Source organism: Cardiocondyla obscurior, linkage group LG16 (assembly GCF_019399895.1).
Source record: "Cardiocondyla obscurior isolate alpha-2009 linkage group LG16, Cobs3.1, whole genome shotgun sequence".
Lineage (NCBI taxonomy): Eukaryota > Metazoa > Arthropoda > Insecta > Hymenoptera > Formicidae > Cardiocondyla > Cardiocondyla obscurior.
In genome coordinates this window covers 447,118-465,795 of record NC_091879.1, presented here as the reverse complement: position 1 = coordinate 465,795, position 18,678 = coordinate 447,118, and the positions used below count along the sequence as shown (strand labels likewise).

At 46.0% G+C, this 18,678-nt stretch overlaps 1 protein-coding gene across 1 annotated transcript in view; it reads left to right on the top strand.

Moving 5' to 3' along the window:
* Nucleotides 1–18,384, top strand: part of LOC139108746 (SIFamide receptor) — a 32,932-nt gene extending 14,548 nt beyond the window's left edge. The window contains exons 2-3 of the mRNA XM_070667276.1: nucleotides 5,866–5,965; nucleotides 16,035–18,384. Of these exons, the coding sequence (XP_070523377.1) occupies nucleotides 5,866–5,965; nucleotides 16,035–16,824 (890 nt within the window). The 3' untranslated portion in view covers nucleotides 16,825–18,384. The remainder of the gene's footprint in view (nucleotides 1–5,865; nucleotides 5,966–16,034) is intronic.
* Nucleotides 18,385–18,678: the final 294 nt, after the last annotated feature.

Sequence of the window (18,678 nt, the reverse complement as noted above, 5' to 3'; positions counted from 1 at the left end):
AATTCGCACAATGAGGAGGCGGAACGCTGATTCACCGCCACGTTTTACTTCTTCTCTCATCCCGCCCTCGAATAGGAAAGGTTCCGATCTGCCCGAGAAGATGCTGCGGTCCACGGTATTGTCAGCGCGTGTCCGAGCCGGTGCGACGCGCTCTCGTTTTCGGCGCCTTGTGGCAACACCACGGCCTCCACGATTACTTCTTCGTGCAGTCACGCGACCGACGAGGTATTACGAAAGCTACTTGCAGTATATTACCCTGGATAGAGCTCACGTCAGTAAACCACGCAGTAAAACGCCGTAGCGCCCCCGCCCCGTCTTAGAATATTTATGACTCAGCGGTGTTTTATCAGGTGCACGCGGCATCGTTATTATCCCTTGAGCAGCAATAAATTCGTAGAGCTTGCCTAAACTAACGCTTTCGTTTTGATCCAAGTATCTTTGACTGCTCCCCCCCCCCTTCCCCCTCCCTTATCGTGATAAATAGAATGAGATAGATCGATATTTTTTTAAGTCATTAAAATAAATGTATTGAAGTACTTCGCTTCTCAATCGCGTGGTAGGAGAGATTTTATCGTGGAGTCAAATTGCGGATCTTTTCGTTTCAATATTATTTTTCTACGTCAAGTTTCACATGACGCTAAGATTGTAAAATATATTTCTTACTCACCGATTCGATGCGCAGCAGCGGAGTTACAGCAACTACGACGATCCTATAACATACAAATATAAAATAAATGTAGAAACGTTCTAAATAATAATCAATAGAAAAAAATTTTACCCTTCTCCAATTGATACTTTAATTAAATAGTAAAACATTTTTTTATACGAGAAACGATGGCACTGTAACATAAAAATGTAAAAATTAAATTGTTGACTCTGCTAGGAGATAGCACGATCTGCGTCGAAATAATTACGGCTGTGATTTTTCATAAATCGCGTAACATCCGCACAAAGATGTTAAAACGATGACGTTTAAGCATCCTAATTTTTCAGACTCTGTTTGGACTTTAATGTTTTTCGAGTAAACCACTTTCAGCGACTCCGAAATTTAACAGCTTCCTCCTTGATAAAGAAGAAAGATTCCGAAAGACCCCGGTCTTAACTTAATCTACGATCTGGCCCTTAACCTACGTTGGCTCGGCGCCAATCTAAAAACTGCGAAATAAAATCCGCCGGAAAGCCGGTAAAAAGTATTAACTTGACATTTTCATTCACAGTCGTGATATATACAGCGGCGATATACATCCGTAATATGCATCTGAGAGATTTTTAACACATAAAAAAGAAAAAGAAAAAAAATCAAAATCTCAAGAAACATTTTCTAAACAGACTAATTCATTTTTAGTTAATCGACACTCGTGGCTTTTGCCATTTGATTGTCCCAGCGCTGTAATCAGATCTCCGCGCGTTATAACGTTACACTTCTAGTCCGTTGAAAAGCCGTGAAAAAAAAAAAAGGTGCTGTTCCTCTCGTTCTCGCTAATCCGATAGCATGCACCGCAACGTAATGCGTGCGTAGATTATACCGCGCGGCTTATCTAATCGAGCGTAGACGGTGAAAGTAATACGGAGCGGAGACAGCGCACATTGCATCTGCACGGTGAAGCGGCTGTACAAATTTGACATTTAAAATTCCGAACGTGACTCTGCGAAAATTCGTTGCCGCCGATCGATCAGGCCTCGTCGTCGTCACGATAGACAATTAAAAGCGATGATTTTTTTTTATCTAGTTTTGCACGAAGCCTGGGAAAGAAAACGCGCGACGTTGCGCGTTTGCCGATTGTGAGATAAACCCTCGACGTTGGTCGTCTTAGAATGCGATTGTTCTGCGCGCAAAGCCGTAAAATAAACCTCCCTGCGAAGAAAAGGGTATCAAAAATAAATCAGAGAGACTCCGTTAATTGCTCAAAACTGCGAGATCGAGAAAATGACAAATTATTTTTACGGCAATAGTTTCATTATTCAGCTAGGAGGATACTCAGATTTATTTTCCAAACGTCCTCGCTTACTATTTTAAATGGCGCTAATCGTATCATAAAAATGTGAGTTAAAAAAAAAAAAAATAGTTCAAGTCCATCAAAACAACGGAATAAAACATTTTGGCGCACAAAGGGGATCTCTGTAAAAACGGGCCAAGGCCACTTTTCATTTTACCGCCTCGATTTTTATTCTGACACAATGTTCGCGATTAATTAGCGGCGACTGGCTACTAATTGATACGAAATACAAGTGACAGTTGCGATTAGAAAATTACAGATTATTATCGACGGGTGAACGAGACGATTAACGACCGACTGCACTTTCGTTCTCAAGTTCGTCTATTCGACCAGGCGTTAATTTAAATTATGAAAAGTGGCCACGTTATCTGTGAGCATTATCGGCACTCTTGTCCCTTCGCCGAGAGAATCCCGTCCGAATAAAGAAGCAAAAGACAATAATAGTAACCCGAGTGAAAATTTATCTAGCTAATTTGATTTTGCAGCTAATAGTTAGATCGCGCAGATTAAATATATGATTGTCTTCAAAAAATTAAGTTGTCGTTTAAAAAAAAAAGAAAAGAAACAAAATCTGTCTACTATCGGTCGTCTAGTCATTGCCCAGCGCGGGCCATGTATCTGAATAGATATCTAAATGTTTTTCGCTGCGTAGGTACTTGTTTTCTGTTGTGTTTTCGATCTTACGCAAAGCTCGCTCGACTGCCGAATTCGCTGGGCAAACCGGTTCTCGCCACCCGCCGCCCGCTCGTCCTCCACCTTGCGAACTCGGAACGCGAAGACTGCCGGCCAGATGTCAACACACAGACGTACTAACACTACCGCGGCGATCGTTGAACCCGGCGACCAGCAAATTCGGCAGTCGAGCACTGTTAGATAGGTCAAGACGCGCAGTAGAGACTAGTACGCGGCGAAAAACGTTTAGATATCTAGCTTTTCTAGCTCGTAATTAGTACGTTTTGAGCGTTACATTTCTGACTCACAATCAGTGCTGGACAGGGTTGTTAGACAGCCACGACGAGATGACCCACAAATTTGCCAGCTAATTATTAGGTAACGGTGGGAATGAATTTTCACTCGAGAATATTAATATCCACTCGAGCCGCTTTCCGCGAAATTGGCGTTTATCATCATTATCAATCGTTTTGCACGTTGCATTGAAGCTAGGAAACTGGTTCTACGTGCGTTAGCCTTTGTAAAGTGGCGCAATCGACGTTTCTTTTGCCGCAGAGCGACAGAGAAAATACTAAGCCGCGGAACGATTATGTAATTACATATCTATGGACGACCACTAAACGACCGTATGTAGTACGAGGCTATTTTTTTCCTCATCTCGTCATGAGTTATTCACGCCGATGTGCCTGCCAGCCGCCTCAACGAGGCTTTACTCTTTTCCTTTCGCGAGAAAAAATTATCTTTTTAAAAAAGCTCCTGCTACCAAATAAATGTTGATAATTATATATTTTAAATATCAAAAGTCCATCGTTCAGTATTTCGATACTCGAAATGAATAAATTTTAGTTTATATAATAATCAAGTGAATTTTAGTATTTATTTTCGCCGGAATTAATGCAAAATTGGAATTTTTATGACGAAAGGCGATAAGTTCCGCGGCGACGAAACGAAGACATTGATTTTGTCACGAGGCGTCGGGCTCGCTTTATTCCGAAATAGTCCGGAAGTTCGCGCGGGCACGTACGCGCATTATTCAGCGAAAAACTTTCTGAATGTTCCATCGGAAGCCACCGGAGTGTCCGAGAGCAAAAGAGGCGGCTTCCTCGCGAAGAGAGCGGATCTCGCAAAAGTTTTTCGCGCAACGCGAAATCGAACTTCCGTCATTCGTGACACGCATACGTACGTACATACATACCCGACGCGACAATGATCGCGGGTATTTTTGTTCCGATAAGTTTTCCGAAGGTTTCTCGGTGGAATTATATAACCGGAAGTTACAGCGCCATAAAGAACGGGGAGAATCAAAACGAAACCGGCGAAAGCGAATTTCCTCTGAGGGTCGCACGTCGCCGAATTGGATCCGAACTTTTCGAGGTCCATCCCACCGCCAATCGGTCGTCCTTTTACCAAGAGCCGCGCGATGATTTCATTTCGAACCCTCGCGAGAATTCTTCAGGATCCGCGACGCTACGTTTGATCCGCGATATGTTATGAGAGGTGCTTTGCGCGCCGGCAAGTTAATTACCGTCGCGGAATGAAACGTAGAGCTCGTATTAAGCGGTGGACATGGAGAGTAAAATTCACTTTAACGTCTGGACCCTCTTACGTGATTTTCTCGAAATTCTCACGCTTCTGAATTGAACCGAGACCTCGCTGGATTTATCGGAGAGAGGACTGGCGATTATCATTTCTCTCGTTCATTCTTGAGGCTCGATTTACATAAATTATTATATCCGCGAGCGACGTCTCCTCCGCCCCGTGCATTATCACATTGTTCATTATCCCGCGCGAGTGGATACCTACATTAATGCAAAGCGATACGGTCGGACTTACTTTATCGTGATATCGAATAAACGATTGTCGAGTTAGCGGCCGCGATCTGAGGCCGCGTAGACAGGAGATGCCCTTCTACGCGGCCTCGCGGGCGCAACCATTCACTTTGCATGCAATAATCCGCCGTTCAGCTTGATCGTCACAAAATCGCAGCAGTCAATCGAGCCATCAAGCTGTATCGACACGGCGGGGGCATCTTGGCATCTGCAACTCGCGTCAGACATCGTCGTTCCTCTCCGATCCACTCCGCTTGGAGTTTGCGGGCACGGCTCTTCGAAATCTCGCGGAAATCTTCGCTCTCTTCGCGAAGAAGGAATTTGGCGCCGCGTCAATAATCGTCGAAAACGAGTTGGCCGCGAAAATCGATAGTAGTCCTAACGTCTAACATTTCGACGTCCGAGTAACGAACGAAAGTTCGATACTCGTTTTTTTCCCTTTGACGGATTAATCTAATTCTTCCTCTCGCTCTACGCGGTTCTATTATTCTGAAAACGCAACGGGCTTTCTCATCGATCGTATTATACCACCAGATACCGTCAATATTGTATTACGCGAGATAATTATTTACCGCGCCGTCAATCGGGGGAATGATGAATAGCGGTGCTTGAAAACTCCACTTGTTTCGCGCTCCTCTCATTTTCGGGCTCGGAATTAATTAGTTTCTTCCTCGGGCGTTGGTATAATGGTTGTCGCGCGGAAAAGTGACGGGCAATAAAATTGATACGCGGCGCGCTTACGCTGCCCGGGTTTTTTTTCCCCCTCGGTCGGAAAATAGGTCACTTGGATGCATAATGTTGTAACTACCGCGCGATGGCATCATTCGGATATTATTTTGTCCGAGAGCAGCGGGATGTCTGGGAAATAATCGTATTTGCGTAATTACGCCGCGACAAGGATATAAGCGAGGCGAATTTTTCCCGGCGCGAGCGCTGACTCACGCAATCAAGGGGACGTTAATTAGTCTCAAGTATAAATAATATTTTTTTTTTCTCATCGCGCCATTGAGATGATCTAAATTATTGCGCTATTATAGCATCAATGTAAGAACGCTCAATGAGCCGTGAAATTAATTGGCTCGCACAATTGCGATCGAAAGTAGAATCTCCGTTTCTCGCAGGATCTAATGTTTTCCGAATTTTTGCCATGTACACGCGCTTCTTTTCGCTTTGCTGGCTACGTGGCGTAATTAGTATCTCCGTCGAGCGGCCCCTTAGCCTCGGCGTTAATTTCTCGGTGGTTCGTCGAGTAAGTTCAGCCCTTAAGTTGCCCGCGGTAGCCCTCCCTTAAAAAGCTCTCCCGCTGCTAGCCGACCAAAGTTTCACGAGTGATACTCGAAACGATAAATTGCGGACTTGTGTTTCAGCGTGGATCCTGGGATGGTTCATGTGCAAAGCGGTCGCCTACATACAGGGCGTCTCCGTCGCAGCTTCCGTCTACAGCCTGGTCGCGGTCTCTTTGGACAGGTACGTGCTATTCGCCTTTATATAGCGAAATACATATTTCTCCCAGCGTGTGCAATGCAATCACCTGCTCCCCACAAACGTGCGCGCTAACCGACCTGCGTATGTTAATTCAAGGCGGTCTTATTGCTCCCGATGTTTTTAAAGACATCGGATATCGAAAACGAGATTAAGGCTGCCGCAAAGTTAATAAGACCACGTGCTGCTTTAACGAGAAAAAAAAAATCGCCGAAATAAATTATTTGACAAGTTCCGAGTTTTTACGGGCAAACCTGTTGCACAAAATCAGGCAAATTAAACGGGAAACTAAGTATAATTATCTAGATAGGGTGTAAGCTATCGATAAATTTTCTTTTTTTTTTTTTTTTGCATTGTTGCAATTCAAAATAAAAAATTGACCCAGCTGAAGGCTGCCATTACTTTTCGATACGTCATCGAACAAACTAAAGTTCGCGTTAATGACGTTTTCTGTTAAAAAAAAAATATTTCGAAAACAATTACATATTTTTAACCGAAGGAAAATTGAGATTGCTTAATCAAGCGCGAGTGGAGTCACTGTAAATTCAACAACGTCGACTAAAATGACCGTAAATACACAAAGCGAAATACAGGCCCCAAGTTCTTATTACAGTCTGATGAAATCCAATGCTTTTCTTGCGGCAGTCCCGTAACGGGTTCCACCGTGACATATTTACTTCTCATCAGCAATGCAACGCGCTCACGGACAATAATTATAGATCGCGGTGTAATGCACGTATTATCGGCGAGTTTCCATTATGGTTTGCCGATCGCGGTAATGGGCGCGAGTTATGCCCACGCTCGAAATTCGTCGCATTAACAAAGGAAACAACGAGCGCCGCGCGGATACATCGTAATACGCAATTATCAGGTATTATCGCCGTTGCGTTTATTAACCGACGAGCGATTTTGCCGTTGAACTTACACGCGAATAATAGTTGCTATCCGTATGACGCTTGCAATTTACGAGAGAACGAAATGTATTCTTTGTATCTGATTTACAACGCAAATTATAACTCGCACGATGTCACAAAAATGCGATTCCGATTGATTGAAGCTCGTGCTGGCGGCTAAAAGCGCCGAAAAATTATCTTCAATCAAGCAACGAAAAAGATGACGAGAAGAACGGCGGAAGTGGTGCTTGCGAGCGTATTCGACCGTTTCGTGGAGGATAACTCGTTATCAATTCCGCGTTAGAGAACGAAAGAAAAAGTGGTCTCGTGAAATCGAGGGACGGTTTTATATAGGATCCTAGGAAGCGATCGATCTTCCATGAATTGCCTCGGCGAGAGAGCCGAGGCTCTCAGAGAATTGTCTTTTCTCGCCTACCGCGCGAATGTATCTTCTCGCTCTTGTCACGCGATCGACGGCGGGAGTGCTGGAAATATATCTTCCTGTCCCGTGCACTTTGCAACGAGAAACGACGGCAAGATCCTTCCAAAGAAGACGGAAAGTCAAAATAATATCAATTTGACGCAAATTTGTCACAACTCGATCGATATAATAACGTCGAACTCGTGTTCTTTTATCTTTTTTCTTCTCCTTGAGCCAGGAAGCTTGCATCTCGCGTCGTTATTGCGGCTCTCCCGCAAGAATGCGAGCTTTGAATTACCGCGGAACGCGTTTAAGTCGGCGAGATAAATTTCGCGGAGAGAATATTCCATTTCCGAGCAGCGTTATTTTCCCCTGGCCGCTTATTGAAACTTTCGATAAGTCGGATAAAAGCGGGAGCTCTCGGCGCTGAAAATTTAGCGGGATCTTATTTCCGTTACGATCCTTCGTAGGAATAGCGCGCGTATGTGTGTGTGTGTGTGTGTGTGTGTGCACACGCCATGAGATATTACTGCATCTAAAACACGCTCGCGCGCAAAGATTCACCCGACGCGGATGATCAACTCCGTCTCCAGCTCTAACTGCTATCGGAATCGACGCGAGATCGAGGAGGATGATTACTCGTGATTTACTCGGAACATTCGGCGACTGGGGATATAATTTGACAAGTAAACGTACGTTCGGTCCACGTGCTTGGTTTCGCCCACGCCCATCTCGAGGAGACACCCCGAAGACAAGTCTCGGACTCGCGATATTCGATCGCACTTGTCACGCCGATCGTAATTCGAGTCGTAATATCGTGCCGCGTTACCGAACCCGAGCGTTCATTTACGCAATGTCTCCCATTGATAAAAGTTTGATTAGCCGTTCCGAAACGGGAGATCTCAGGAGGTTCTCACCGCGGCTGGGGGTATGCGTTCCCGTCCGGGTGTCGATTAAATTGCTCTTCCCCTAATTTCAGGCTTTCGCGAATGACAGGAACTATTTTAATCTCCGTGATTGTCGCGTCGAACTTTTAACCCGTGCACTCCAAGTACGAAAGAGAAGAATAAATAGCTTAAAGATATTTTTATCTTAATATATTTGCGTGATATAGGCTTGATATGTATAACAAAATTTTGGTTCAATATTAGTGATTTGCGAATTCCGAGGGGTAACCACCTCGGGAAAACGCGTAGAACGTTTTATGTAATTATTTAGCAGAGTATTGGCGCGCGGCCAACCCGATGCAATTTTCCCGCTTTTTGCGACTTTACACGACCGAGACACTCTCGCAAGGAAAGAAAGTTTGAAATACGGCATCTGGCTGACATCCGACTACAGCTTCCCAATTAAAATGCCGCGGCATTGTATCGCGGCCTAAACACGCTCGCAAAGTTTTGACCAACAAATTCCTTGGCTCTCGTATAATAAAAATGCCCGGTTTGTTTCAAGCTCCGTTTCAGCGCTTTGCCCGTACCCAAGAAAAATAAGAGGTCAAAATAATATTAATCTCACGTCAAATTAATTAAATTATTACAAATTTACGTCATTTTTACTTACAATTCGATCGATATAACGTCGAATTGTCTAAATAACAAAGAATTTATTTCACCTTTTGATCATAGGTAATTTAAATTAATACTATTTTAAATTCAGCTCGCGATTGCCGAGCTCGGGCCTGGTACGGCCCTCGTTTCCCAACAATTAGCGGATCGAGAAAAATGTGAATAGGTAAGCGGTGAATCGGCGCGGGGTGCTAAGGTGCGAATGACGCAACACTCGCCGGAGATTTCAGAAACTTTCGTTGAACGAGAAAGACACGTTCGCGCCACTTGGCGCGACGTGACTTAGGGAAAAAAATAGTAAAAAAGAAGCACGGGGAAGGCCGCGCGGGTTCAGGCCTTGGCTGTTATGCCTTCGCGAAAGAAATTTGCATTCGGCGACGTCACTTTTTCTCCCGCGTGCACGAGGTGTACCTGCCTTAACCCAATTCTCGCGACGTACGCAAAGGGTTGAAAGCGCATTACCTGCGAATCGCGGTGGGACGAGTACCGCGGAGAGATTGGTCCACGCAGGCACCCCACCATCCGGCGATCGCCGGCTGATTTAATTATCCGGCGTATATCGTCACGCAGAACCCCACGTGATTAAATTTACGGCGCTTTAAAAAAAATCCCGTGCGGTATATAAGCCTCCCGGAGTCACTCAAAGAGGCACAAGCTGATTTACTTCCGAGAAGTACAACGAGCAATCCACAAGCAACCATGTCTTTCAAACTGGTAAGTCAAAACGACTCGTATATCTCTTACCTGCAATTTTTCTTTGTTCCTCCCCCGGGAACATTTCTTCCTCTCGACTTATAGTTACGATTCGCGGGGACAAACCCGTCGCGCTTCTGTCCGCTCGACATTACTGACCGACCGACTGAATACCGTAAAAAATACGGCGATCGTGAAACCGGGCGATCTTCCGGAACGTAAATTTTTCGCAAAACAGGAGAAACGCGGGGGTATTTCCGCTGACTGATTTTACGGAGACGTCGTCGCGATTCCCGAGGGTCGTGGCAAACACGGCTCGCGACTGTCGTCCGCCGATCCGTAAAACGAGTCGTCGCAACGCCGCCAGCGCGGTGGACCCGCCGAAAGATGCTGTGCGCTATTATGTCGAGATTTCCTTTCCTCCGCCGACTTGGAACTGAGCAAACAGTGGCCTCCGCAGAGATACCTTCCGTCGTCGTCGTTCTCGCGCTTTCCGTGATCGATAAATAGAGACGGCCGGCTGTCCCGCGTCGTGTACATATATGAAGAAAAAAAAAGACAGCAAAAAAAGAGAGAGAGAGAGGAGAAGAAATTTTCTCTCGTGGCTCTCGCGTTTGCCACGACCTTTTCGCTTTGGCATGCCAAAAGTGGCTCGCCCTTACGCCGTTTACTATCGCTCGACGACTTCTTGCCGCAGAGATTCGCTCGCCGCGAACGAAATTACTGAACCGTAATGCACATTGTTAGCCAACCGATTCGCTGTTCTTTCGCGACTTCTTTGGAAACCGTGATCAAAAAATATCAAAATTAATTCTTATTATTAATTCGTGGTATAGAGACGGCATAATTCATCGCTGGATTTTAATTACTCTTATTCACTTCTTTCCGCGAATTCGTGAAAAGACGGAGAAGACGAGAGACCGAGACCAAATATTAAACGAAAAGAGAGGACTTCCGAACGGACTGAGAAAACTCGCATGTTTTCCAGCCGATGCTTTATTACGATCTTTTACGCAGGCTATCTTCGCCGCCATCCTGGCCATCGCTTATGCTGCTCCCGGTGGTCTCACCGGCGTAGCCATCAGCAGCGGCCTCGGCCCGATCCACGCACCGGCGATTGTAGCCGCCGCCCCGGTCGCCGCTGCCCATGTCATCGCTCAGCCCATCGCTCCCGTCGTTCATACCGCTCCGGTCGTCACCAGAACCTACCTGACCCACGCAGCCCTCCCGTTGCACGGTTAGACCAGGAGAACTCTCTACCACCGCCGAGTCCCGACGATGCAGCTTAGGAAAAAAAGGAAATAAAAAGAAGAAATCGTACCCCCACATTCCCCACTTCTTCAACGCGCAGGAGAGACCTCAAAACCGCATCGCGCTGAAGCTTCCTCGTCGACGATCAGGCCTGAATTCAACGAACGAGGGAGAGCGAGATCGAAGAAGGACGCGCGGATCAATCTCAACTTATTCTCCGCGCAAAATCTGGCCCCGATCGCCGTCTCGGCGTCTTTCCTTCGCGCCTCATCGAAAACGCCTACAAAATTTCCGGACATTTTACCTAGACCACCCAGTCATCCCCAACTTCTCCTTGTTCATATGGACTTTTAATAAAAATTTTAATTAATCCAATCAACTGTCTTGCTGCTCGCGGAACCCCGAACTCTCGGAAGTGGCCTGTTGTCCGGAGGAAAATAACGCGACCACAAAAATAACGATTGCCGGCCCCGCGGAAAGATTTTTATGTCTTCCGTTCGTCGTCCTGCGTCTGCTAACGTTATCCGGCCTTATCCAGGATATTTCTGTGCCGGGGACAACTTTATCGAACGCGCGTATGTTATTAAGAGCCCAATAAACCGAGGCGCGCGTAAATGCTTTTTTTTTTTTTTCTCCTTCAATATAGTTATTACGGGATCTATCGAGTCGGTATAACTGCATCTCGTTCCTATACAAATGCGCGGGTGCATAAAGCTTTACGCTGCAAGTTCGAGCTTTACGAGCGTCCCTGCGAAGCGATTCTCAAAACGATCTCGCTCTTCCTTTTATCCCGCGTCCTTCCGAAAGCATTTTCATTCGACACGCCCGCCCAGTTGCAGTTTATCTTATCAACTGCCGCGTCGAATATTACACACCTTGAACGTGTCATAGGCACGAAAGCGCGCCGCAGTGCCAGTTTTATGGCGTACATAAAGTTGACATTGGAAATTAACGAACAGAAACGGTGCAAAATCTTTTTCTATCTTTCCATGTCTGTTTCAGAGGAACGTAAAATCTCGCCGATTGCATGAATCGCCGATGAAGGTGCCGATGAATTATCGTCTACGACGATGGCGCCATGTCGCGTGAAATATAGTTAATCGTATCAAACTTCCGTCTCCGAAATGAAATTAAAGGAGCAGAGATAATAGTGGTCGGAAATGGTTATGAGTTTTCGCTGTAATATTCTTTACTTTATCAGAGGTGTAGCGTTATATATGTATAATATGATAACGCCTATATGAGTACGCTGATATGTTTCTTACACGTATCTTACGAGATAAAATTAATTTTCACGACTCTTAGCAAAATTCATATGCGTAACAAAGTCCCATAACCCATTACGAGCTGTAGCTTAGAAAATTTAAATGCAACACATATTTCATTAAACTTGTACAAATTTTCAGAATATTATTCCGTTGGAAAAGTTCAGAGCGTGGCTGAAGATCTCGTTATCTTCATTTAATTACCTAAAATATTATTTAGTTATAATGAATTTAATTATTCTTTAAATTATTTCATTTATCATTATTATTTATCTGATTTTTAATATTTTAATTTTTTTTATTCTCCTCCTTTCTTTCTCCGTGTTCCTCTTAATTTATGCCTTTATTCACAGATCCTTAGATCTGTGTTATCTAATAATGACTCACAAAGACGTGAGGCTCATTAACATGAAAATTGACGCAGAATAAATCCCACGAGATAAGAGTAGCATTTCGCCCGCCTCGCCCCAGGCTTTATGAGCGTTTAATCTCGACGCCTCGCGTTTCGTTTACATCTGTTTCGCATCTATCTCGAGTTATTTGGTACGAAATTATTTATTACGGCGTGGCGCGCGCACCGCAGAGAATGCGGGACGAAAATTTAGCGTCGCCACCCCGGGTAATGTATCGCCGCCGAATAATGGGTTAAAACGGGAATTACTTGTCCGCGAACGGCAGCGATTATGCGGTATAACGCGTGTTGTTTCATAAATATTGCCGGCGAACAAACGGATGGAATTGATGGGCCGCTCGATAGCGCGGCGTCTGCCAAGAACTCGGATGGCGAAGGAATCCTCTCTCGCGGAATTAACGGACGTTCGAGACGGAGAGAAAAGAACGGGAAAATAGGGAGGGGGAGGGGGAGAGAGAAGCGGGTAGTCATAGTCGAGCCATACTGCGGCGTTTGCGACAAGAGAATATTTTATTCCGCGGACGCTCCGCGATACAGAGTCCATTTGGCGCGTTGCGGCGAATCGCGCACAGGTCACCGCCTGATGCTTCGCTCCGGATCAGCCTGATTCGGCGATCAGTAGGCGTATGCCGCGCCCGAATACGGGTTCAGCAGCTTGTAGTTGTTGTTGTAGTACGCCAGCGGGACCGGCTGATACGGGTACAGGTACTTGACGTAGGGCGCCGCGTAGACCACCGGGTAGGGCGCGAGCAGCGGCGGCGGTAAAGGGCCCGGCGCCGGGGTCGGCGCCGGACTCGGCGCGCACGTCACCGCTACCACCGCGATAGCCATCAGAATCTGCGAAAGCAATAAGCCGGATGATTACGCTTTGAACGCGGGACACGTCGCTCGAATCGCACGATCTCCGCCGCCCGTTTACATATCCACTTCTCTCCCGCCGCCTCTGGTTTTTACGGGCGTTATGAAAGATGTCGAGGGTGTGCTCGGGCGAGCAAGCGAGGCGCATTTAGCTTCGTCGATGACTCCGGCGACGCTCGATCGCTTTTTGCCGTTGAGCGCAGCTCGATATCACCCCGTTTCAATTAATCACCGAGATGATCGCACGTACCAAGAACGAGGGCCGATCTTCTTCTCTCTTTTTCCCCTCGATCGACGACGGCAGCGTTTTTTCTCGCGTCTCGCGGATATTCAATTATTCGTTCGACGCGCGCGTCGTGGAAGATTCGGTCTCCCCGGCCCTTCAATCCTAACGTGAACATTGCGATCTCGCGATAACGTCTTCTTTTCACGATCGAGGAAATTTATGCGAGGTGACGATCGCGGACGTATGCTTTCACAGAGGTCCGAATGTCGGAGCCGAATGGGAACCTTGACGAATTTATAAGACTCCACTAAAACGTTTGACAGCGAGATTAAACGGCACTCTTTAATGGAACTTGATAATCGTGTCGGCCTTTATTATTTATTTTTATATATAATTTTATTTGAACGAAAATTTGAATCCCAATTCTAGTATTTTTTAGTAACAAGGTTTGAAATCTCGCCGCGCTAATTCTTGAGAACTGAATTCCGGACGTATTCTCGCGACCGGAAGTATGTCGGGCGGATGCGGGTGAGAAGACGCGCGGGAGATACTTGCCAGCTTGAACATGCTGAGCGTTTTAGCAGCTCCCGTTAGCGAGCAACACAAGACGACACTAGTCGGTACTGCGGTTGCAGCCACATTCAAGCGGTCCCTTTATATAGACGTATGTTCCGGGATCATAGCGAGCGTCTCATTGTGCGAGCCCCACCGTGCGCGAGCTTTGACGGCCTTCGGAGGCTGGATTTCCGCATTAGTAATTTTTCTTTTCTTTTCAACTAATCTTGCCGCCCGGCTCTTTACCTGACGCACGGCTCGAGAAAAGTTTGCGGGCGATACGTATCGCGTCATCGTCGGCCGATGAGTGGCGGAAGTGACACCGTGCTCCGTGAGAACGTCTGCAGATCGGTATTTGATAAGTCGCGTTGATTTATGGAAGGCCACGGCGACAAGTATTTTAAGTTTTACGTCGAAGGTTCATTACGGAGATACGGCATCGCGGAAAGGGGAAAATCCGCGAGAGCGGCGAAACGGCGACCTAATGAATCCTGAAGCCGCGCGGAAAAGAATCGCTCGTTAAAAACGGCATTCGACGTTTCTTCGTGGGCGGGGACCCGTTTAATTAATGAGGAAAAAAGCGTGCCTTTCGTGGCACTTTTGCGTCACAAAGATCGCCGCCGTTATCCACGCGGATCTTCGGAGCGTGCTGCGGCGTCGCTGATAATTTCGGGTTCCGAAAAGACTCTCTCATCCCGCAGCGCCGCGACGCCGTCGTGATCGATGGACCCATGCCGCTTCGACGGTAATTCGCGCCCCGCAAACTTATCCTGGCGATTTCTGCAGCTGCAGAATTTAATTAACAACTTGCATCGACTTGCCGCAAGGTCAGTGCCCCCTTCTCCGGCACATTTCACGCACAGCAATCCGGTCTATTTAACCCTGTATTGATCTTGAAAATAATTTCTATAATTACTAACTTTACGCGGACAATCAACGTCGCGGTTTTTTCTTCTCTCTCTCTCTCTCACTCTCTTACGTAACTCCCAGAAAAAGTTTTCCGGACGGGAGATGCGATAATTACTTCGGGATCATATCGTCCTTGAAGGACCTGCCTTCGGCGCTAATAAATGACCAGAGATCGGCTCGGTCGACGCCAAGCGTCGGGCGGTTTTTCTTAAAGCACTTGGACTTGTCCTAAATAATCCGGGGCGGCAAACGGGAATTCTCGTATTGCATATAAAAGGTGGTATCCGCGTCTGTTCTATACGTGCTATACGTGCCGCTGGCGTCGTGCCCGCCGAAGCGTGACGGGTGCCGAGTGTCTTTCGAAACAGCGAATGGAATATTCGCCGTCAATTCTGTACGCAAGACCTGAAAATGGCTACGACCGTCCGCAATTTCCTACGCGCGTAGGCGCCCGGCTCCCCCGAACCTGTCTCGGTAACCGTAAAACAGCTATTCTGCATTCTCCTCGCGACACGCGGCTCAATAAATCAGATCGGTTATCTATCGCAAGAGACAAAGAGTACTCCTTACGTACGACCGGTGGAAAATTATTACTAACGAGGAAATCGCTAATAAATGAAACGTCGCCGCTCGAAATCTCCGAAACGCTTTTTTCTTCCATCGTCAAATTCTACTTTCCGATAAGCTCGGCGCATCTATATTTCTTTAATAATTTCATATTTTATTCTACATACATCTTGATTACGACCCGAAGCTCAATTATTAATTCTCATAAATGGTTTTGTGATTTTATATATCCCATTAACAGCGGCATATTTCTAACGTATATATTTTTTAATATGTATTTTAATTGTAATTTTATTAGAAATGTAATTTAATTTTACGATATTTTTAATTGCAGTTTTTTTTAATTCAACTTGTTTTTTTTTTTTTTTTTTTTTTTTTATTTTGTCAAGCGTGCACGAATCAAGCGAGATCGATAATAACGACTGTGATACGGTTTCAGATTTCTGGCGATCTGGTGGCCGTTAAAGTGCCAGATCACGAAACGGCGGGCACGCATGATGATCGTCGTGATCTGGTTTATTGCTCTGACGATGACGTCGCCCTGGTTGCTGTTCTTCGACCTGGTCTCCATCTACGACGACGATCCCGATCTGCGCCTCTGTTTGGAGACGTGGCCGCATCCCAAAGACGGCTCGCTGTTTTTCCTAATTGGCAATCTGACTCTGTGCTACGTGCTGCCGATGATACTCATATCCCTCTGCTACATTCTCATCTGGATCAAGGTGTGGCGCAGGCACATACCCACGGATACGAAGGACGCCCAGATGGAGAGGATACAGCAGAAGTCGAAGGTGAAGGTGGTCAAGATGCTGGTCGTGGTCGTGATACTCTTCGTCCTTTCGTGGCTGCCGCTTTACGTGATCTTCGCGGTGATCAAGCTGGGCGGCGACGTGGCGGAGCGGGAAGACGAGATCTTGCCGATCGCTACGCCGATCGCTCAGTGGTTGGGTGCTAGCAATTCCTGCATTAATCCGATCCTCTACGCGTTCTTCAACAAGAAGTATCGGCGCGGGTTCATCGCCATTCTGAAGAGCGGCCGGTGCTGCGGCAAGCTCAGGTATTACGAGACCGTTGCGATGATGTCCTCGTCGACGAGCATGCGGAAGTCCTCCTACTACGTCAACAACAACAACAACAACAACAACTCGTCGACGAGACGCGCCTGGCACGGGCCGCCGGTCCACCAAGACAGCAACGTCTCTTACATATTCAACCACACCGGAGTGTAATTGAAACCGCGCGAGTTAACGGTGGCCCCACTTTATCCTGTAGATTAGACGAGATCTCCAACGAAGAAGGCCTTTGCGTCTCAGTCGATTAAGGCTCGAGATCTGGCCGGAGTAGAGCCGGTTTTCCGAGAGCTGCGGGTCATCCCCCGTGGATGACGTCCTTGATTGTCGCTCGGGCCGGAAAATAGATAGACGGAGAATGCCTTTTCCGGCAGACCACGGGGCACTTGGCGCCCCGCCATTGTTCTTAAAGACGCTGTCGTTTGGATTTTGTCACAATATTTTAGCCGTTGCGTAGCACGTCACTGTATTTCTAGTTGTAAGTACAAACTCCGCCTGCGCGCGGTTGTACTATCGTTTTCCTAGCGACACGACGAGACGGCTTTCTAAGCGAACCCTGAGATATTTGTACGGCGCGTCTGAGCGAGAGCAGGTCGAGTCCAATTAAATGTGAAGCGGAACGGGGAGATTTGTCGCGATTGCGGGTGGCACTCTCGCGAACAAGTTGAGGACGTAATTAGCGGCGAGTGGCGATAGATGATGTTGGATGACGACGCCGGATACAGGTTGAGCGACTGTCTCTCATCGGTAGACACGCGGCACTTCCGCCACGACAAACAATTACGGCCCTTGTCGGCGAGATATCTACGTAATTAAGGGGGCGAAAGTGACGACGATGTGTGCATGTGTGCCCGTTAACACGGCGCTTTATCGAATGTAAAGAACGCGGCGGGATAAGACTCGATTTTAGTATCGGTTGGCGGAATAAAACTGGATCCATGCACTCGTTGAAATCACCGTTTGCACCGAAAGTCAAGATTAGTTGATACAAATCATGATAAGACGACTACAATAATTTATAGATTATTTTTAATATTTGCTAGTTTTTTTTTTTTTTTTTTTTTTTTTTAAGAGAAAATATTAGTCAGTAGATTGTGATTATTATAGTTTTTCCATAAGATTTGCGCCGATCCGAGTATGCATTTTTTGTTTAGGTTAATACCTATGTATCTAACAAAGCATCCTTTTTATATGTATAGAGTAAGAAATTGACTTGAATAATAAGTTAAAGAAATCTTCGTAAGCGCTATCAGCACACGCAATTACCATACACTTACAATAAATTAAGCTGTCGTAGGATTACATATGTATTTTTTATTTTCTTACGATATCTGATATATGTGATTCGAGCGATTATTATTTTCTACACTTGTGACGTTAAGGATATAAAGATATTTTATAGGAACGTAGAATATACGAGATCAAGTTTCAAGGATCTTTCTCCGACGTTCTTCGTCCGTCGTTTTTCAGAAAATCTCTTGCAAGAAATTTTGTATCGTCGTGAACGGCGAAGAGTGATGTCGCCGTTACAGCGACGTTTGTTCGTTCTGAATTAATTGACGGGGTTACTTTGTATTGTTCGCGGGTCTTGAAGATTTTTGCCCGGTGCGAAGGCGATTTTCAAAGCCTTTTGAAAAATCATAATGTTTATCGCGCCTCTCTGTTACTTCGTCATGATTTGTCAAGCGATAAAAAAAAAAAAAAAAAAAAAAAAGAAAAGAGGCACACTTTGTCCATTGGCGATCAGATCGCGAATGTTGTAGCGATTGCGTTATCTGCTCGTTACAATTTAAGGGCCGGGATGATTGGCTCTCACGTTTCCTTCCTCTTCTGTCGCGAATGCGGCGAGATTACGATTGAAGATTTATTTTCGTAAAGGTTTGTGACTGAGTATGTGGGTGTGTGTGTGTGTGTGAAAGAAAGAGGAGGAAGAGGAAAAGAGCCGTAAACGTAAACGTAAACATAAACGTAGACGTAGACGTAGACGTAGCCGCCGAGTCTGTTCCAATTCAT